Genomic DNA, 22,343 nt, shown 5'->3' with positions numbered 1-22,343 from the left:
ATTTTCAGCGTTTCCGTGACATTCTCCATGGATCAAACTAACCTGTGACAATCTTGCTGTCCTCCTTTGTATACTTTAAAGATCCCGTGTTATATTTCGTACAATTTACGGAAGTGAATTCTACCAGTACACTTCCTGCATCGATATTCTATTGTATCCCAGAAGCGTTCTGTAAGGCTGATTTTTATCTGTTCGACTCGTTACTTACCACTTCTTTGTATTACCCCAACATATTTAAACGATGCGACGCGCTTCAGATTTTCATCATTCATCTTGTAACGGATTCTCCCGCCTCATTTCGAGTATGCGACAGTCGTCCAGTAGCACAGGCGCTGCCTTCAGTTCGGCTGTTACACGGACGTGACGGGGTGGCAAACAGAAGGGCGCGTATAAAATGTAGCGTGACGCACAGGTCCGCAGTGTATCGATTGAGAAGGCCGCGGCGGCGGAGGCGGCGACTGGCCGGCGGCTTGCGGTGACTCAGACTCCAGAGGCGGAGGTCACTGCCGCCGCTCGCCAGCCGGCGGAAGGGCGACGCCGCACACCGTCTCGCTTACCGACGACCGTCTCCAGGCTCCGACCTCCTCTCTCAAACAGTAGCCCTAATCTACAGGGTGTCCGAAAAGTCTTTCCCTGATTACATAAATTGATAACTCGGGCTAGAAGTAAGATACAGATGTGAAACTGGTGTCTAATTATTTACAAACTATTAAAGTTTTTTCACATATCGGTAAACTTCCACATGAGCACCCTTGGTAGCACGCAGCACATCTAGGCGATATTCAATTTCCGTCCACACATTAGCCAACATCACTGGAGGGATCGATTCAACGACTGTGGTTATCCGTTGCCGCAGGGTTTCAAGATCAGGTACACGTGTTCGGTAGACCTCGTCCTTGACGTAACCACATAAAAAGAAGTCTAATGGGATTATGTCAGGAGAGCGTGGAGGCCAAACCGTTGGCCCACCACGACCAATCCATCGCCCAGGAAAGGTCATATCGAGATAGCCGCGGACGTCCAAACTCCAATGAGGCGGTGCAACGTCTTGCTGAAACAAGACATCGGGGTGATACTGAAGCAGCTGAGGAACAGCATACAGTTCCAACATGTCCAGATACACTACAGATGTGATAGTAGCCTCAGCGAAGAAGAATGCCCCGATAATTCGATCGTGCAATAGCGCGCACCAAACATTCACCTTTGGACTGCCTCTGGTGCACTCCATGACCTCGCCAGGGGGTTGTGAACCCCAAATGCGCACATTTTGGCGATTCACTACTCCACTGACAAAAAAGGTCGCTTTGTCGGAAAAGGCAATTCGTCTGAGATAACCATCATCGTCCTCAATACGTGATAGCATTTCGACCGCAAAGTCATATCGACGTGTACTGTCATAGGGCAACAATGGAAGTGGAAGTTTACTTATGTGTGAAAAAAACTTTGATAGTTTGCAAACAATTAGACACCAGTTTCATGTTTGTATCTTACTTCTAGCTTGAGTTATCAATTTATGTAACCAGGGAAAGACTTTTCGGACACACTGTACATCTCACACTCACTCCGCAAGCGGCGGAGCGACTTTCTGTAACAGTGCCACTTCCCCTTCTGCTGTTCCAATCACGAACGGTCGCGGAAAGAACGAGTGCCGATAAGCCTTAATTTATACCTTCAAGGTCTTTTCGCGGCATACACCTAAGATGTAGCAACATACATAAAAAAATAATCACAGCACGAGGGAATTACCGAATAGGACGGAAATCGGTCGATGTGATGCACACGTACAGACAAACAAATGATTAAAATTTCAGAAAAATTTGATGATTTATTCGAAAGAAATAGCTTCACAAATTGAACAAGACATTAACGCGTTGGTCCACTTCGAGCGCTTATGCAAGCATTATTCGGAGTGGCGTTGATTGAGAGAGTTGTTGGATGTCCTCTTTAGGGATACCGTGCCAAATTCTGTCCAACTGGCGCGTTAGATCGTCAAAATCCCGAGATGACTGGAAGGCCCTACCCGTAGTGCTCCAAAGTTCTCAATTGGAGAGAGCCAGCCGGTGTGGCCGGCGGTTCTAGGCGCTTCAGTCTGGAACCGCGCGACCGCTACGGTCGCAGATTCGAATCCAGCCTCGGGCATGGATGTGTGTGATGTCCTTAGATTAGTTAGGTTTAAGTAGTTCTAAGTTCTAGACGACTGATGACCTCAGATGTTAAGTCCCATAGAGCTCAGAGCCATTTGAACCATTTGAATTGGATGGAAATCCGGCGACTCTTCTGGCCAATGTAGGGATTGCCAAGCACGATGACAAGCAGTAAAACTATCGCCGGGCAGGCATTACGTTACCGAAATGTAAGCCCAGGACGGCTCGCCACGAAGACCAACAAAACGGGACGTAAAACATCGTCCAAGTACCGCTGAGGTGTAAGGGTGCAGCGGATAGTAGCCAAAGGCTCTATGCTACGAAATGAAATGGCACCCGAGACTATCACTCCTGGTTATCGAGCCATATAGTGGGTGACAGACACATCTTCGCTAGTTATGCCGGTTGAGTTCGAAGTGCGACTCATCACTGTTGCCAATTCAAATAGTGGCAACGCGCCCTACTCAGATGTCGAGCAATTCACCGATTACTCCAACCGGTCTCTTGGAGCCCACCTACACTTCCTCTCTCAAATGCTGGCATCTACGTGTACTGTTAAGACCCCTAGATGCGGGGGATAGTTAATGGCCAACTGTGTGCACGAATTAAAATTTGCAAAGAATTTTATGCCCCTTTTTATTATCTGTGCCAACTGCGCTGTGAAATTGCACTGCAGCGCCACACATTCATCCATCTGCCGGCAAAACTTTCAGTTTTGCAGTTTCCGTCGGTACCTGTGTGAATATCAATTCGTGGCAAATTTGCGTAACTTCATCATGGTGCGGGATTTTTTTTTCTCTCTCCGTCGAGAGTATTTATTGACTCTTAGACGAAAGCATGCTGTCGGAAGTTGAACAGTAAACCACACCATGATGCAAAACGCCTTTCATGCACCGGAGTTGGATGAGCCTCTCCGTGAAGCTTTCGCACTTACTAACTGAATACGTAACGAAAATTCCTGCTCTTCTTCTGATCTTCTCATTTCCTCTAACAATCTTTTCTGGTACATATCCCAGACTTACAAACAATATTAAAATCCGGATCCACCGAGGGTTTCGTACGCTTCGTGGGGTGACTTAATCTTCAGAGCATTTTTATAATGGATCTGTCCGGCTTCTGCCTTACGTTCGGTTATTTTTACGCTGTCGTTCCAATGCACGTATATCGTTAGTTACGCGTACTCAGATATTTTATGCATGCGACTGCGTCCAGTGGTTGTTCTGCAGACTTGTAATCAAAGAGTCTTCCTCCCTATTTTTGCGCAATGCCTTCCATATTGCCGATTGTTCTTCCAGTTTGATTTAAATGCTGTAACTGGTAGCAAATGACTGCTTTTGTGTCTTAGTTGTTAATCCCTTAATCCGAAACTGCCTTCTCGGTTTTTGCTCGACCATTTTGTAAGGCTGCGGAGGATTATGTCCAGTATCTCACCAGAAGTTGATTGAGATTTCACATGCAAATTTGAAGAGATGGTAACCCCTAAATAAAATTTGTTATACCTTGATCAGAATAACAAAGCGACAGGTAGAATTTTGTTCACGACGTCGTGGACGAGTTTGCAGGTGACTGACAGGGAGCGGAGGAATCATGTTCCGGCTACCGAAGCCCAACACACTGACGACCACGGGGAGAGTGGCGCTCCGGGGGAACAAGTTAAGTTTCCCTCTCGCAGTTCTGGCGTTACACGTGCGCTTGCTGGTTTGGCACGACAGTCACTTCGTAATGCCTGTGCTACATAACAAATATTGTGTCGTTAGATCGCCAATGTTGGCGGCAGCCGGACTCACAAGTGTCGTAGCCCGAGGTTAACCGACTTTACCAGCTTCAGCCGACCTGAAACGGTGAAGCCTTCGTTAAGAACGCTGTGAACAAACCGTAGTTGTTTACAGAACACATACCACAGCAACAACCAAACAGACCACGAATTTGGGCGCACACTATGTCCTGTGCACAATTGTCGTACCTGATCCGCCAGTTATGTCAGCTGAGGACGACAGTAGCTGTCTGCAACAAAATCATTGTGATTTGTTCATATATGATTTCTCATTGTGCTAAGTTTCTTGAACGAAATGTGTGAAGCTAACTGTGAAATAGGTTAGGGAAGTAATAAGACTGTTACGAGCCTGCAACTGCACGTTAACGTGAACGTGCTGACTTATCCATTATGGGACTTCACATCTGCTGCCATGGGCGCCTGCATAAATTTATCAAGGGGGTAGGCGGTGAAGCAGGCAAGACGTGAAAAATTGCCGTGTTTGATATCAGTGAATTGGTCAGTTTAGGGGCGTGCCATACCACAAGAACAAAAATGTATACCTGATGTCCACTCACTTTTAGGAGAGTTTCAGAACTCTGTAATGAATAAAAACTTTGTACTCCGGATTCCAGGGTAAGTGGGCAAGTGGCGCATCCTCCTCCCCCTTGCAGACGTATGTGGTTCCTGCTACCTACACCATATTGCGCTTTGCGTAACGGCGAATCAAGAACGTTCCTTCTCTCCACGCTCAACTGTCAATTCTGTGTTATCGTGAATGAGATATAGAAGTCCTTTCTACGAGTAAAAAACTCCCCCCCCCCCCCCCCCCAACAGCGTCTCTGGCCTTGATATTGGCTTCGATTTGCCGTTAAAGTGTGTCCACAAATTATCTTTAGATATTCCTTATTCAGATGTACACACTCATGGATGATTAGAGCCCAGATAGCTACTAAACTAATGGGATGTGGGAGCTAGGCTTCAACCAGTTGTCCCAAATAGTCGCAGACATTTTCTGTGGGATTAACGTCGGGTGATTCGCCGCATCAGTCGACATGCGATAGGGTGTCTGACTGTTCGTCAAATCAGGAACACACATGTGCAGCCCTGTGTACACGGCTGTCATCATCTTCGAAGAGGAGAGTGTCCACAGCATTCTAATCATGAAAATGTAGATGAAAGAGCAACATTTGGTTATGGAGAATGTAGAAGTAAAAAAAGTGTCATTTTTATGGTAACCTGAATGAGTGTGTCCACGTCGTGGTTTGAAAACACACACACACACACACACACACACACACACACACACACACACACACACCACAGAACCACCTACGGCCAGAAATGCAATGTCCACGCATTGCGGGTTAAACGCATCAGTCGGCCGTCGGTGTACCACTTGAAACTGTCGAACCATTATGCGCCTCCAGGCAGCTACTGTCCCTTTTTGCGCATTGAAGACAGCTTCGTGTGCCACTGTAAGCAATGACGTTTTATGAGCTACTCGCCTCGAAATACCAATTTCATGCAGCTCCATTCTTAAAGTTCGCTGGAAGACCGGTTGAGATGTAACTGCATTCACTGAAAGCAGTTCCTGTCGGGTTTGGTGCAGATTGTGACTGTCAAAGCATGACACTCGTCTCATAACAGAGTAGATTTTAATGATTACTGTTCTTATGGCGCGTACCATGTTGCGACTGGTACGCCATTCCTTGTAGACACGTTAAATAGTGCACCAACAAACGGGGTCATTTCATTAAAGATGTGGTAAAAGGCACGTCCGAACACTCCATTCACCTCGACTTCTTTCAGCTTGCTTGACCTGGAAGGTAATGTGCGACACCCAACTCGCTCTATATGTCCACGAGACCCAGTAGTCAGTACATACCGGCGACCAGGTTCATGCAGCGTTCCTTAATTTTTGGGAGGCATTCGATTCAGCTCCGCACTGCCGCCACGTAATGAAAAATTACGAATACAGAATGTCGGACCAAATTTGTGAGTGGATGAAGAGTTTCTAGCAAACGGAACACACCGTGGCATTCTCAACGGAGGGACAATTTCAGACATAAGTCACTTGATGCGTACCGCAAGGGAGCACTACAGGATCTTTAATTTTGTCAGTGTATATAAACCACCTAGAGCATACTGTCGGGAGTTCCAATAAGCTTTTAGCGGATAATGCTGCTGTATACAGAGAAGTCGCAAAGCGAGAAAATTGTAGCGAAATGCAGATAGACTTGCAGAGGGGGCGACGCTTGAAGTAGGGTGAATAAATGTAAGGTATTACGCACAAAAAGGCAGAAAGATCCGTTCTCGTGTGGCTACACGATTGCAGAAGAATCACTGGAACCAATCACATCCGTAAAATTCCTAAAGATATGCGTATAGAGTGGCTTGAAGTTGAACGACCATATAAAACTAATCTTAGGCGAGACACAACCAGACATTCGTTGGTAGATTTCTCAGGAAGTGAAGTTCACCCATAGAGGAAGTAGCTCACAAAACCCTTGTTCGACGAGTACTTGAATATTGCTCGTCAGTATGGGTTCCGTGACAGATAGGACTGATAAAGGAAGCAGAGAATGTCCTAAGACTGGCGGATTCATTTAGCAACCGCGAAAGCGCCACGAGAATTCCTAGCCAACTCCAGCGGCAGACACCAAGAGAATGAAATTACAATGAAATCGAGACCTTTAGTTGCTTACAGGCGTTGATAAATATCAACGACGACAGTTCAAAATGTGTGTCCCGACCGGAACTCGCACCCTGGATCTCCTCCTTACATGGCAGACGCTCTAGCCGTCTGAGCCACCGAGGACACACAGGAAAGTGGACTGCAGGGACTTATCTCTGGCACGCTCCCCGTGAGATCCACATTCCCAGCTTACTGTCCACACACTAAATTTTTAGTGCCTCGAGTCCTCGTCGGGGCACACATTTTCAACTCTCCCCTTTGATATTTATCAATGTCTGTAAGCACCTAAAGGCCTGGATTTCATTGTAATTTCATTCTTCAGTAGCTGCAAGATCACCAACGGTATCTGTTCTTTCAGACATGTCCGAAAGAACAGATACCATTCTCGTATGGACACTAAGAGAGGGCGGCAAGACGGGCGTTCTACATCACGATGTGTCTGACTGTTAAAATTCCGAGAGTTTACGTTCCTAGACTGCTTCCTGCTACATATATCTCGCGGAATGACCATAGAGATAAAATTTGAGATATTAGAGTCACACCGAGGCTTACCGGCATTATTTCTTCCCGGGAACTGTTCGTGAGCATGCGGAGTGCAGATATAGATGTAGTTCCACAACGAAGAAAATACCTTTTATTGTAGGAATGAAGTATAATAATCACTGTGTATGTTTGCTAGTTTTCCCGGACTATATTTGAGGATGGTTGTCTTTTCTTCCTAGCTGCTGTGACAGATTGTTATTTTTCCATGTGTGACTGAGACTATGAATAGAAAGGCCAGTGGCGTCAAGTGTCTTGTTCGCCACACAGAGATTAGAGTTGATGTGTAGAATTGCGCGACGCATGTCGAGCTCCCGCTGTCAGCCCAAGGGTATCCGCTCGTTCGTTTTTATTGCGGCGAAGTAGCTGGCTCGGCTCGTATAGCAGTAAGTGGAGCAGGCTCGATAAATCATATTCTGCACGCTGTCGGATCCACTTTTTGCAAAAGTAGACTTACTGAGCCCGATCTATTGACAGCTGCTCCGTGATAGGTGTGTCTGATATTCGTACTAAATAATGGGAATAACGCACGACACTATACGAAACGCGCCAAATTATTATACATAGTCCTTTCCATTGGTTTAGAAATAGTAAATATTTTAGGAGATGGTAGAATAGAGTAATTCAATTGCATAAAACATTTCGCATAACGCATGTCCAATTTTTATTGTTCTCTGAGATACAGCTAGTCACGTTAAAAGTTTTCACGTGTTGGAATTCCAGTTGCTATCGGATCATTTATGTATTGTCATTTTTGTTTTGAAACTCAAGTTGTGCTTTAGTTTGCACACTGCATCGTTTAAGCATGCTGCACGTATTAAGTCTACAACTTTGCCTTCGCCGTGCGACGAAAGAACTGGGCGTTTTTTGAGGAGATAGACACAAGTTTGCACTTGTTCATACGACTGGAAGTTTTGGTCTGCCAGGCCGTATGCCACTGATCGAAAAAGGTGGTAATCATTCCATTTCACCCTTTCCAAGAATGTTTTGACGGGTTTTGCGACATGGGGCGCATTGTCATGGTGCAAAATCACAGTTTCGTCTCTATCGCTGTCTTGTGGCCGTTTGTCTTTCAGTGCTCGGCTCAGACGCATGAATTGCTTTCGATAACGACCTAAAATCACAGTTCTTGAAGCTTTGGAACTGTTCCCTGCGCGTTCTTCCTCTAGTAAGTGCTTCGCCACAGGTGTTACACATAAAATTATGAGCCTCGGCCACAGATTACTTCGTGTTAAAGCAGAAAATTAAAACTTCCCGCAAATGACGAGAACTGGGTTCGTAAGTTGACACATTCAATCGGGACTAAGGTTATAACGCAATCACAATTCAACTAATATTTTGATTGTGTTTGTATTATGTTCAGGAATGCCTAAACTTATTTTGTGGCACTTACGACCTACCACATGTACCACCACTTGATGCTACTGCCATGTATTGCAAAACGGCGAGAGCAAAGTTGTAGACCTAATATTTACAAATGCTGAGCATGCCGTATTTGGTATATGAGTATCGATTTTGTAATGGAAATACTACTACTACCACCACCCCCACCACCACCACCACCACCACCACCACTTGTAGGGAATACAGTAGACGTTTTTCCTAACGTCAGAGTACCAGACTGAAGAGTATTTGCTCGCGTTTTCATTAAACTGCGTGGGACTCGTGCAGTGCCCAGCTGTCATACTTGAATGAACAGTGTGTTGATAAAATAAAAGATATTATCAAGTTGGTTGAAAGTATTCAAGAAATCGCCGAATAATCCCATTAATACTGTTTACTGATGAAGGCATTTTATTTTCGAGAAAGGTTCTCAGCAAGTGGATGGTGTTTTATGACAGACAATCAGCTGAGTAGGCCTGTTGTGTTGTCGCATCATCTTACACGGCATCGTTATGTAGACTTCCTTCGAAACCAACTTCTAGCATTGTTGGACGAGGTTCCTTTGGCTACAAGAACTTGCATGTTCTTCCAGCAGGACATGGTCCCAGCACATTATAGTTGCCAATCCAGTATTCACTGGAAAACTTTTGTCATGCACAAAGGTACCCGGACTTTACCCTTAAGATTTTTTTCGCCTGTGGGAATAGTCAAAAGGCAGAGATACCAAAGAAAAAGTGAACGTAAGAGCCGAATTGGTCGTTCAAATAATAAATAGGAATGCCATAAGTCCTCGGACGAGTTGTACGTGGTGTCAACAGGATTCAAAAGTCCATTAAAGGCGGATGTGGAATTTTTGAAGATCAACTTTGAACTTCAGGAAACTGCCACCAAATATGTAAGATGCTGTCTGAAGAGGAGGAAAGCAAAGTGTTAGTCACTTGATGACTGTCTCACGGCCGCTCTACGCGTTCACCAAATATTTTCCTTAATGTTACTGGAACAACATATCGTAACCAAATTTCTTTATCGGGTGGTTATAATGAAAGTGCAACTACTCAAGTAGGTCCAGCGTGGGCTGTAATTATTGTATCGCTGCGAAACTTGATAAATATGCTAATGCGTTAATGCGGAACCAATTTAGGCTGGAAAAAATTACAACTGAATTTGGCCAATGCAAATCTGGCGCTCTACAGCATCTCTTCGACGGCTCCAGTGCTTGTATTGATCGAATTGTGTAAGCGGCGGTTAATAATAAACTCATTGCCTTCCTCTTTTTTTTTCTTTTTTTTACCTTTAATGCCCACGTCCCATTTCTAATCCATTACATGGAAACATTTCTATACATCTTTCTTGCATTCACAGCGCCATATTTGCACATAAGAACCAATACTGAGGCTGAATCGTTTCCGCATTAACGTATATCTACCAAGTTTCGCAGCCATTCGGTAATTAGAGCCCGCACTGGGCCTCTGTGAGTCACTGCACCCAAATTATAACCACACGGCACTTCACAACAACGTTTATCTGTATTGTGTTTTTCATTGTGCTCCGCTCAAACCCACAAACCGAGCAAAGTACGTGTTATCCCGGCGACACGGTTTACCATTAATGTGTCTCAAACATCTGGAAATTGAGGCAATCAGTTTGACACAAGAACCGACAAATCGCAATTTTATTAGAGTGTCTTAGAGAACTGCTTGTTTGGAAAAAAAATTGTTTTATTGCTGGCTGACAAAATTTTCTTTCTTCTGATCCTGACGGAATGAGGTTACGTAGTAGTTGAGACGGTATAGTAGCGTTCAGAACGGGTGGAATTGTAATCTACCGCGGCAACGATGCACTTCCGGACACGTGTTCGTAGGATCTCTCTCCCTCCATTTCCAGTCAGGAATCCGTCCCGGCAGTTTGTCGGTTTTTATTAATGTTCGGCCTGTATAAGCGGAGCAGAGAGACATGAGGAATCATTGTAGCGACTATACAGACCGCTGACAGGGACGTCAATTGACGTAAGCGACTTTGAGGAGATTGTTACGTCCCAAACGCCTGCCCATTTTTATTACACATTCGTGTAGTACGTAAAGAAATATGAATGTTTTAGTTGGACCGCGTTTTTCGCTTTGTGATAGATGGCGCTGTAATAGAAAAAAATGGCTCACAATTTTAGACGAACAGTTGGTAACAGGTAGGTTTTTAAAATTAAAATACATAATGTACGTACGTTTGAACATTTTATTTCGGTTGTTCCAATGTGATACATGTACCTTTGTGAACTTATCATTTCTGAGAACGCATGCTGTTACAGCTTAATTACCTGTAAGTACCACAGTAATGCAATAAATACTCGAAATGATGTCTGTCAACCTCAATACGTTTGGCAATGCGTGTAACGATATTCCTCTCAACAGCGAGTAGTTCGCCTTCCGTAGTGTTCGCACATGCATTGACAGTGCGCTGACGCATGTTGTCAGGTGCTGTCGGTGGATCACGATAGCAAATATCCTTCCACTTTCCCCACAGAAACAAATCCGGAGACGTCAGATCCGGTGAACGTGCGGGCCATGGTATGGTGCTTCGACGACCAATCCACCTGTCATGAAATATGCTATTCAATACTGCTTCAACCGCACGCGAGCTATGTGCCGGACATCCGTCATGTTGGAAGTACATCGCCATTTTGTCATGCAGTGAAAACATCTTGTAGTAACATCGGTAGAACATTACGTAGGAAATCAGGATACATTGCACCATTTAGATAGCCATCGATAAAATGGGGAGGCAATTATCCTTCCTCCCATAATGCCGCACCATACATTAACCCACCAAGGTCGCTGATGTTCCTCTTGTCGCAGCCATCGTGGATTTTCCGTTGCCCAATGGTGCATATTATGCCGGTTTACGTTACCGCTGTTGGTGATTAACGCGTGCAAAAAATCTGTCATCGTTCCGTAATTTCCCTTGTGCCGAGTGGCAGAGCTGCACACGACGTTCAAAGTCGTCGCCATGCAATTCCTGGTGCATAGAAATATGGTACGGGTGCAATCGATGTTGATGTAGCATTCTCAACACCGACGTTTTTGAGATTCCCGATTCTCGCGCAGTTTGTCTACTATTGATGTGCGGATTAGCCGCGACAGCAGCTAAAACACCTACTTGGGCATCATCATTTGTTGCAGGTCGTGGTTGACGTTTCACATGTGGCTGAACACTTCCTATTTCCTTAAATAACGTAACTATCCGGCGAACGGTCCGGACACTTGGATGATGTCGTCCAGGATACCGAGCAGCATACATAGCACACGCCCGTTGTGCATTTTGATCACAATAGCCATACATCAACACGATATTGACCTTTTCCGCAATTGGTAAACGGTCCATTTTAACACGGGTAACGTATCGCGAAGCAAATACCGTCCGCACTGGCGGAATGTTACGTGATACCACGTACTTATACGGAAAAAGTGGTCCAACTGAAACATTCATATTTCTTTACGTACTATACGAATGTGGGGTGTAGTTTAGCAGGGGATACAACGCGTCGGCTTTGACCAATGACGTCGGAATTGGCCAGAGAGCATGTATTACAAAGATGAAAGAGCTGAGAAGAATGTTCAAAAACAAAGGAATGCAAGAGAGAAAAACCGTACTTCACATATATAAGGGCCAGAAGTATTTTCACGTTAACGATATCGCGTGTTTGTACCTTAGTATTTCTCCGCAAAATACAACGGCAAGAAATGAATGAAATATATTACTAGCAAAGAATACATCACGTTACATGTATGTCAGTTGTATCTCGAAACTCTTTAGAACTGTATTGCTTAAGTGCAGTACGGGATACAAGGTCAGCGTACATCGATTTCTTAGTTTTAACTAGCATTGCTGTCCTGTTGTTCACCTGAACTCTGTATCCCTTGCTTCACTAAACCGTAAATCAAACACCCGATACACATTAAAAGCTGACTCTAAGTGTGTTGCTGAAGTACAGTACGGAATAAGTGTTTGTCGTAGGTCGATTTCTTCGTTTTCACTAGCATTACTGTCCTGTTCTTCACTTGAACGATGTATCCTCCGCTTCAGTAAACTGTAAGTGGAACACGGGATATAAATTGTAGATGTGTTGTTTATTTCGTCTCCGCTATTTCTAACAGTCCTTTCTTACGTACATATCAGTACTACTGATGACAGAGGGACCTACGTATGTAATATGTGTATACCAGACTTCCGTTGACCTCTGTATATGTACAGTGGTAACGAAAAGGTGGAAATAGACGTAAGTTACATTTGCAACCTGTACCACAACTGAACTACACGGAGACAAGAAGACAACACACGTAGAATTTGTATCCCGTATTTCACTATGGGGTACAGTTTTCTTGTTGCCTTGGACGCTAATAGTATCCCATCCGTTACTTGAGCTCTATAGCTATACGCAACATTTGTATCTTGCTCGCCAATTGACATACATATATAGTGTCGGTGTAAAGCCGAAGTGAAGGATGGGATACAAATTTTTGTTGTGTCAGGGGTTTCACCTGTGATACAGCAAATACACATTCGAAAATGTCGTACTGATACTAGTGCTGGGAAACGAAAGAAGATCGACGGCTGAGAAATTTCTATTACGTACTTCACAACACGAAAATACACATATTGGTGGAATAAAACAGTGAAATAGTCAAAATAGTGAAATACAGTGAAAGAAGCAAATGGAAAAGTGAACTTACCACACGGAAATATCGAGGAATAACCGAAGCTCGCCTAGACAGACAGTAACGAAAATTACATACCCACAAACAGACAAATCCATTCCTATAAACGAAAACAAGACAGTATAAATTGTTCTACAATAATAAACTAATACTCCAAATTACCTGAATATCATTGCGAATAATTTTAATGTACAATGATAGCGCTTATCCGGAACACAGAACTGTTTTATTATCTATGCCTCGAAGTAAAGACATTACTATCTATGAGTAATGTATGACATCATTGGTCAAAGCCGACGGGTTGTATCCCTTGCTTCACTATACCCCGAATGCGTAATAAAAAATAGGGGTTTCTGTTTAAAAAAACGGCTGAGATCCGTTCAAGCTATGGCAGCGCCACCTAGCGGGCCAACCATAGCGCCATCTGGTTTCCCACTTCAAGCTAGACGAGTTTCGTTCTTTGTAGTTTTTTCGTTTGATGCTTCTTTCTTGAGGTACTTGGCCCGGTCACTATCGATGGACCATCCTGTATATATTGTGTGTGTGTGTGTGTGTGTGTGTGTGTGTGTGTGTGTGTGTGTGTGTGTGTGTCCAGCACTAATAAATGCAATTGTCCTTTGCTGTTGCTGGCACGCTAGAGCGATATGACGGTCAGGTCCTGAAAGCACGTTCCGTTTTGTGTGGTGTTGCAGCTGCAGAGTAAGCGGGAGCTGTTCTTCAAGAATGAGCTGCCGGTGACGTCCTCGTCCGGCCCCACGTCTCTGCCCAACAGCATCAGCAACAACAACAGCGGCGGCGGCGGCCCGACGCACAATGCGTCGACGCCGTCGCCCGCGGCGCCCGCCCCCGCGCCGAGCCCGCAGCCCGCGGCGCCGCCGCCGGCCGCCCCCGCCGTCGCCAAGGAGCTGCAGCTGCAGCGGCCGCCGCCGCCCCCGCAGCCCGACAACAAGGAGAGCTACGCGGCGGCGCGCGCCGAGCGCGACAAGGACAGCTGCGCCGCCAGCAAGACGGAGCGCGAGCGCGTGCCCGAGCGCCGCACCAAGGAGCTCGACGGCTACGTCGGCTTCGCCAACCTGCCCAACCAGGTCTACCGCAAGGCCGTCAAGCGCGGCTTCGACTTCACGCTCATGGTGGTCGGTACGTCACACACTCCATTACTGTCTCGCCTGTCTCAAATGTTGGGCTCGTTGCATGCATACCCTAAAAGCTGAGGTTCTACACTACGTTTACACGCTACTCCAAAAACCGGATATCGTGAACTGATTTCCCAGTAACCAGTCCTACTTGCTCATGTAAACTCTTGTATGTCATTTCTGGAAATGCTACTGTAGCTGTCTCTCTCCTCTTCTACGGGGTGTTCATAAAGTCTCTCCGCAGTGCCGTATGATTGTTAGCTGCGCGTGCCGCATGCCTCAGTGAATATACCGAAATGAAACTCAGTGAAATGTAAGTTATTAATTTTTACAGATTTTCACATTAAATGTTGAAAAGTGCCCCCCCCCCCTCCTCTGTTGTTGAATACACAATTCCATTCGTCTAATCATGTTTCCAAACACAAGCTGTAACATTTCTTCTGTAACAGAAGCAGTGAAAGTGAATATTGCAGTTTTCAATTCATCGATGGATTTTGGACGGTTTTTATAGATGCTTGCTTTCGCTGCACCACAGCAGGAAAAGTCAGATGGTGTTAGGTCAGGCGATCGTGGAGGCCAAGGTCACTGTGAAATTATGCCATCACCAAATACATCAGCAAACAGTGACATTGAAACGCGAGCTGTATGCGCGGTTGCACCATCTTGTTGAACATAACTGTTCAGTGTTTCACTTAACACAAGTTCTCCTATGAATGGGTACATAGTGTCACTGCAGTGTCGTTGTGCGTTTATTGTTTTGTTGAAAAATATGGGACCCACAATCCGACGTCTAGAAATTGCAATCCAAACTCCTATTTGCACAGTGGTTCCTCGCCGGCCGGCGTGGCCGTGCGGCTCTAGGCGCTTCAGTCTGGAACCGCGTGACCGCTACGATCGCAGGTTCGAATCCTGCCTCGGGCATGGATGTGTTCGATGTCCTTAGGTTAGTTAGGTTTAAGTAGTTCCAAGTTCTAGGGGACTGATGACAGAAGTTAAGTCCCACAGTGCTCAGAGCCATTTTGAAGTGGTTCCTCATGAATACACAATGGATTTGCAGTACTCCACATACGAGAATTTTGCGAGTTCATGTACCCGGATAAATGAAACCACGCCTCACTATTGAAAAACGTTTCATTATGAATATCGCTTCCATTTTGTTGAACGAAATTTTTGAACCGTTGACAATAATGCGGCCTCTTGCCGTGGTCAGTATTTTTCAGTTCTTGCACGACTGTCGCTTTGTATGGGAAAAGTTCTAATTTTTTACGTACAGCTGTGTGGGCCGTTCCGACACTAACATCAATTTCATGGGCGTGTTTTCTTACTGAATTTTTCGAACTCGTGGACATTTTATCAGAAATATCGAGTAGGTTATCGTCAGACAAAACGCTGGGAAGACCACTTTTCGGTGCATCTGTCACTGAACCCGTACTTCGAAATTTGTTAATCAAGTCTCGCACAGTATCGCGATGTGGGAGTGTTGTCATCGGGGAAACTGATTTAAATATTTGAGTAACTGAAACTGTGTATTTACCGCCAGCTTTGAACAATTGGTAGACTAAAAACACACGTTCTTCAAAGGTTAGCATTTTAACAGTGACAAAAACGAAACAAACGGAAAAAGGAACTAAACTTAAACGTTCACGTCAACACGTAACGACAAACACCAACGATACTACTGACGCTGGCCGAGATAAATAGAAACAGTGGAATGTTCGGAGAGTCCACTTGAAGGGAAGTAACGCAGGCAGGCGAACAATCATACGGCACTGCGGAGAGACTTTTTGAACACCCCGTATAATCGATTTTCGCTTGCCTGTAAAAGCACAACAACCAATGCGCCTGAATTGTCATGTTAAGTCTTGCTTTAGAAAATTTTCGGCTAATTTGGACGGAGTAACTTTTTGTGTGCTGAAGAAATGTTAGAAACAGAATGAGCATGAAGCTGTGTGCCTCCGAAGTTTAAATGAAGAGAAACAGCCATTGTACTGACCGCAACAGAAACTTGAACAGGTTATTTTCAGAGACGATTTACACTGAGGTGACAAAACGCATGGGATAACGACATGCACAAACAGGTGGTAACGCGTATACAACGCATAAAATGGCAGTGCATTCTCGGAGCTGTCATTTGTACTCAGGTGATTCGTGTGAAAACGTTTCTGTCGTGATTGTGACCGTACGATGGGCATTAACAGAATTTGAACGCGGAATGGTAGTTGGAGCTAGATTCATGGAACATTCCATTTCGGAAATCGTTACAAATAAAACATTCCGAGATCCACAGTGTCAAGAAAGTGGCGTCATTACCAGATTTCAGGCATTACTCCTCACCACAGACAACGGAGTGGCCGACGGCCTTCGTATAACGACCGAGAGCAGCGTCATTTGTGTAGAGTTGTCAGTGCTGACAGACAAGCAACACTGAGTGAAATAACCGCATGTTGAACATAGGACGTAGGTAGCCGTTAGGGAACTAGTGAAATTTGAAATTAATTGGCAGCTGTAGCAGACGATAGACGCTAGTGCCTTTGCTACCAGCACATCCCCTGCAGAGCTTCTCCTAGGCTCCTGACCATATGTGTTGGACCATAGACGACTAGAAAACCGTGTCCTGGTCAGATGTATTCAGATTTCCGTTGGTAAGAGCTGCTGGCGGGTTTCGAGTGTGGCGCAGACCCCAAGAAACCATGGACCCAAATTGTCAACAAGAATGCACTATGCATGTTGGTCTTGGCTCCAAATGGTGTGGGCTGTGTTTACATGGAATGGACTGGGTCATCTGGTCTAACTGAACCGATCATTTACTGGAAATGGTTATGTTCGGCTACTTCGAGACCATTTGCAGGCATTCATGGACTTCAGGTTCCCAAACAACGATGGAAACTTTATGGATGACAGTGCGCCATGTCAGAACATTCTGGACAATTCGAGCGAATGATTTGGCCACCCAGATCGCCCGTCATGAATCGAACATTTATGAGGCAATGGAGAGGTCAATTCTGCACCGGCAGCACTTTCGCTATTTTGGACGGCTATAAAGGTATCATGGCTCAATGCTTCTGCAGGGGACTTCCAACTACTTGTTGACTGCATACCACGTCGAGCTGCTGCACTACGCCGAGCAAAACGAGGTCCGACACGATGATAGGAGGTACCCCATGACTTTTGTCACCTCAATGTATATGAAACAAGTGACGATCGGAAAACCGATTTTTGACCGGTCTAGCAAAACATCGCACTTTAACATGTTAACGCGACAACGGAAAACAGTTCGGAAAACAGTTCTCGAAACTCCGTTTTCGGCTCCCATAAGTTCTCTCTCATATAATCGTAACAACAGAGAAACCTTGTATTTAGTCAGGACCACGTTTCAGGACAATAGTCCTTACGGCAAAAGAAGTGGACTGACGGTTAAAGTGAACCTGACATGACTGCTTCTAGCGTCTATCATAACGAATCACGTAACGCATCGTTGTTGCCGCAACTGTATAGACAACTCTTTATTTTCAGTGACATGGATTAGGCACCGCCAGCAGCCGTTTGTGCTTCACAGTTGGAACTAAAAGCGCTGCCAGCTGCCACAGTGTTTCATGCAACGTACAAAGATTAAACTTCCAGTGTCTTTGAAACAAAATGTTTAAGATCAGTGTGTGTTAATATTTTCTGTTAGTGTCGGTGAGCTTGGACGTATAATACTAAAAAAAATTAAAGAAGAGGGATTTTATCAGTTAGAAGTGGTGACATGTATATTGGAACAAGACAGAGAAAGTGATCAAGGAATAGACTGTAAAGGAAGGCGTTACTGTGACTGTATTGGGACGGATGACGACGTAAAATGTGTAGCCAGCCGGATATATGGTGGATGAACAAGGGGCGTTATTTGTTGGATTGAAAGTAGTAAGGAAGATCGAAACGACGGCCGAGTTGAAGATGAGTAGACTGCATTGGAAAATATGTGGCAGCATGGATACTTACTGCTGAACACCTAATGCGTAGAAAAGTCAAAAGCAGTCCTTTATGAGCATTGAATATAAAATGGTTGCTGTCGATCAGGATGGCGATTATGGTAGAGATCATCATAATGACGACGATGGTGATAGCGAGATTTTGATTGCGACGGCGACGACTCATTTAGACCCAGTACGATCGTACGGCTAGCTAGCTGAATAATTGGCAATGTTGAAAATTTCTCTTATCAACTCATGGTCAAATATACGGTCGTGGAGAAACTGACGTTTGCGATAAGCCACTGATGATAACCAGTAATCTAAAGTAATAAACAGCCACCTGGTTCATGGTTCACAGTCCCTCTTGCAGGTATATTTTCAATATTTCATGTAATTATTACCGAATTTATAAGATTTAAGAGCTATAATATTACGTTAAAAGCTTCACGCAATAAGACCAGTATTAGAGCTATAAACTGTGTGTTTGTCTTGAGGCAACGTTGCTCGCTGTGCCCAAGTTACTCGTCTGTATTAATCCAGTATTGGAAAATGAGAGTGACGTCCAACAAACTTCACACACAATTTCAACCGTTTCGGACAATTTTTCTCGCTGAAACCCACACAAATGATGAAAGGAAAAAACGTCTGTCGCTTACTATATTTTCACAGTTTATGCAGTGAAACTGCATGACGTTTTAGTCAATTATTTCTTTAGTATTAACCATGTTTGGAACATATTTTGCAGACAGTATCCACATATACAACTGAATGTACTAGCAAAGTTATACAGCTGTAAGACCTAGATCAGGAGATATTACGTCATAAACACTGGGATGCTTGAAAAATTTACTTTTTTAAAAAACGGAGTGAAAATTACCCAGACTATACTCGCCCAGTGTTCGGTAAAAAGCGCTTAGCGACTTCCAACAAACTTTAAACATAATTTCAAATATTTTCTAAACTTTTACTCAAATATTTAACATATTAATTCATTTGTGAAATTATCAGACGTTTGAAGCTGCTGTATACACATGACTTTGATTCTTTAAAGTATCGGGACTGGGGATTTGCTGGCTTGACTGTAAGAGATGTAAGGAAAAAGTATAAAATTTTTCTGTGGTAAAAATAAAACATACTCTCTCCTCTTTTACTTTTCTTTGCAACTCATTAGTATTACTTTTAATTTCTTTATTAAAACAATATTTGTTTGTAGTATGGGACAGCGTATGCTGTTGTATGATGAAAAGTGTAAAATATACGACCTGTTTTAAAATACTAGCTTACGGCTTTTTAATTGCGCAATAAGTAAATAGAAAAAGTGCGGTGGTCACCACTTGTTCGATCTTGACATTTACTTTACACCGGATGTGTCCATTATCCAAACGCATCGTGCATGCTGACTGCATACCGCACGCGGCCATCATGGACTAGCGTACGATGAGGACACCATTTAGAGATGCGTGCAGTCGTCCCGAGGCGCGAGATGTATAATGAAACGCAACCTATCCGGCACGACCGGCTGGTCAAGGAGACTAGAAAATGACGAATTGGTTGAAAGTTCCATGTGGAACAAATTTCGGTCTTCCAAATGACGAAATCTTGGGTTCATACTTCTTCGCAATTTCTTTCCTGTAAAATTGTAGTAGTGCAACAGATCCCTATAGAAGATGGTTCAGAACCCGAAACCCGACTACCTTGCCACACAAATAGTAAACTTTTAAATTAACATCATGAAGCGGTTGTCATATAGACAGTTCTTAAAATCATTGCGTGCCACTATACAATACGGTTGCGAAGTTTGGCCAATCAATTATTTAAAGTAGGCGGTCGCCGATGCTGATATCCTGTGCTAGCTGCATCTTGTTATGATAGACAAATTCTTTCCTGTACATTCTTAGAGAGCGATGAATAAATTTAGAAAATAAATGTTAGGATGACGGTGAACAGTACACGATGTTAGCGTCACTGTGCACTGGTAAGCCAAAACATTATGACGACTGTCCATCGCGATCTTGGACGCCGCCTGGTGGCATTGCGGGCACGTGACGCAGTAACAAAAGTGTTTAAACGTGGCAGACATGGACGGGGAATCAACCTACCAAGGATATAGGCTTCAAATGGGGAAAGCCATTGAGATTAGCGACTTTAACAAAGGCCACATTATTATTACACACAGTCTGTGAACGAGTATCTCGAAAACGCCAAAGCTGGTCGAATGTTCACGTGCTAATATCATGAGCATCTACGGAAAGAGGTAGGACAGTGAAACTACCACTAGGCGCTAAATGGTCGGACGTCCTCGACTTTTCGCAGAATGAGGGGCTGTAAAGCGGGATGGATGGTGGTCTGTGGCAACTCTGCCGAAAGAGCACAATGCTAGTGCACGCACAAGTGATTTGGAGCACGCCATTCATCGTACGTTGTTGAACATGGAGCTTCGCAGCATACCACTTCTACGTGTTCATATGTTCACCCAACATCATCAATTACGATTGTAGTTGGCACGACTATCGGGATTCAAACATCTATCAGTGGAAACGTGTCGACTCTTGGGGAGAATTACATTTTTGCTACAATAGGTCGATGGCCGTCTCCAGAAACGCCGTCGTGGATATGAACGGCGGCTCGAAATGTGCAGCTCGCCACGGGCGCAGACTGGTGGGAGCAGTATTATGCTATGGGAGACATCCTCCTCCGCTTGCATAGGACCTGTGGTAGTAATCGAATAGGCTCTGACAGCTGCGAACCACCTGCATCCCTTAATCCTCAGCCGGCCGCGGTGGCCGTGCGGTTCTAGGCGCTTCAGTCCGGAACCGCGTGACTGCTACGGTCGCAGGTTCGAATCCTGCCTCGGGCATGGATGTGTGTGATGTGCTTTAGTTAGTTAGGTTTAAGTAGTTTTATGTTCTAGGGGACTGATGACCTCAGATGTTAAGTCCCATAGTGTTCAGAGCCACTTGAACCATTCTTTGAACCTTAATCCTTGATGTCTTCCTTGACAGCGATGTCATTTTTCGGCAGTATTATTGTCCGTGTCTCAGAGGCAGAACCGTGCTACAGTGCTTTGAGAAGCATTATAGTGAACTCACGTTGATGTCTCGGTGACCAGAGTCGCCTGATGTAAATCCTGTGGAACCCATCTGGGTCGCTATCGGGCGCCATCACCGCCTACGCAATTCAGAGCCCCCTTATTTACGCGAATTGCATGACCTTTGCGTAGACATTAATGCCACATACCTCCACAATCATATCAACAAACTGTCAAATCCCTGATACGCAGAATCGGAGATGTATTTACCTCCGAAACGGACAAACAAGCTATTCAACAGGTGGTCATAATGTTTTGGCTCATCGTTGTCTGTTCTATGTAACTTGCTCCCTTGATATGTTTGATACCGAGTTGCCTCGTCATTCCCCAGATGTCTTAAGAGGACACGTTTCATATTAAATGTTGAATGCAAGCCGCGCATGTTATATCAATGCCAGCATTTAGTAGGTAAGTTGCTTAGCATCAGGCGCTACATAGCGGCACAAGCAGTTAATGGTTTCCTTGGAGAATTTAAGCTCTGTGCTGTAGAGTGTTATGTTTCGGCCTTCCAGACAAGTCAATAAACGCCATCTATACGGCACTGTATGTGCGTGCTGTTCTTTTCAAATCCATCAATATTACCATTGGACACTGAAGCCAGTTTCATGAAATTCCTTTCCCCGAGTTACTGGAAGGATGAACATATAGGCCATGCATTCAAATTACTTCTCGGTTTTATGGAAAGTAAGGAGTAAACTTTAACTTGACGCTAAACGAAATTTAACTCACCAAGGGCTGTCACACTGGCTTTCCCTACTATATATTAAGCCATTTCACTCATGATGACGTTTATTGAAACTGAAAAGTCAGATAAAAAATTAAATACTGTAAAGACCTACCTGTTTATCATCTATAATAAATAAAGCCGATGCGTATTTCAGAACACTTGTTTTAACTTAAGGATCTAAAGTGATTTTGTTGGTCGGTAGTCCAAAAATGGTGCAG

General features: G+C 44.4%; 1 protein-coding gene across 1 annotated transcript in view; it reads left to right on the top strand.

The window, feature by feature from the left end:
* The window catches only part of LOC124616422 (septin-7), a 232,750-nt gene that overhangs the window by 55,012 nt on the left and 155,395 nt on the right, over positions 1-22,343 (top strand). Inside the window, exons 2-3 of the mRNA XM_047144729.1 lie at positions 13,920-14,060; positions 14,145-14,364. Of these exons, the coding sequence (XP_047000685.1) occupies positions 13,920-14,060; positions 14,145-14,364 (361 nt within the window). The remainder of the gene's footprint in view (positions 1-13,919; positions 14,061-14,144; positions 14,365-22,343) is intronic.

This window comes from Schistocerca americana, chromosome 5 (assembly GCF_021461395.2).
Source record: "Schistocerca americana isolate TAMUIC-IGC-003095 chromosome 5, iqSchAmer2.1, whole genome shotgun sequence".
Lineage (NCBI taxonomy): Eukaryota > Metazoa > Arthropoda > Insecta > Orthoptera > Acrididae > Schistocerca > Schistocerca americana.
Note: the sequence above shows the minus strand (reverse complement) of the source record. Positions and strands in the feature narration are given on the sequence as shown.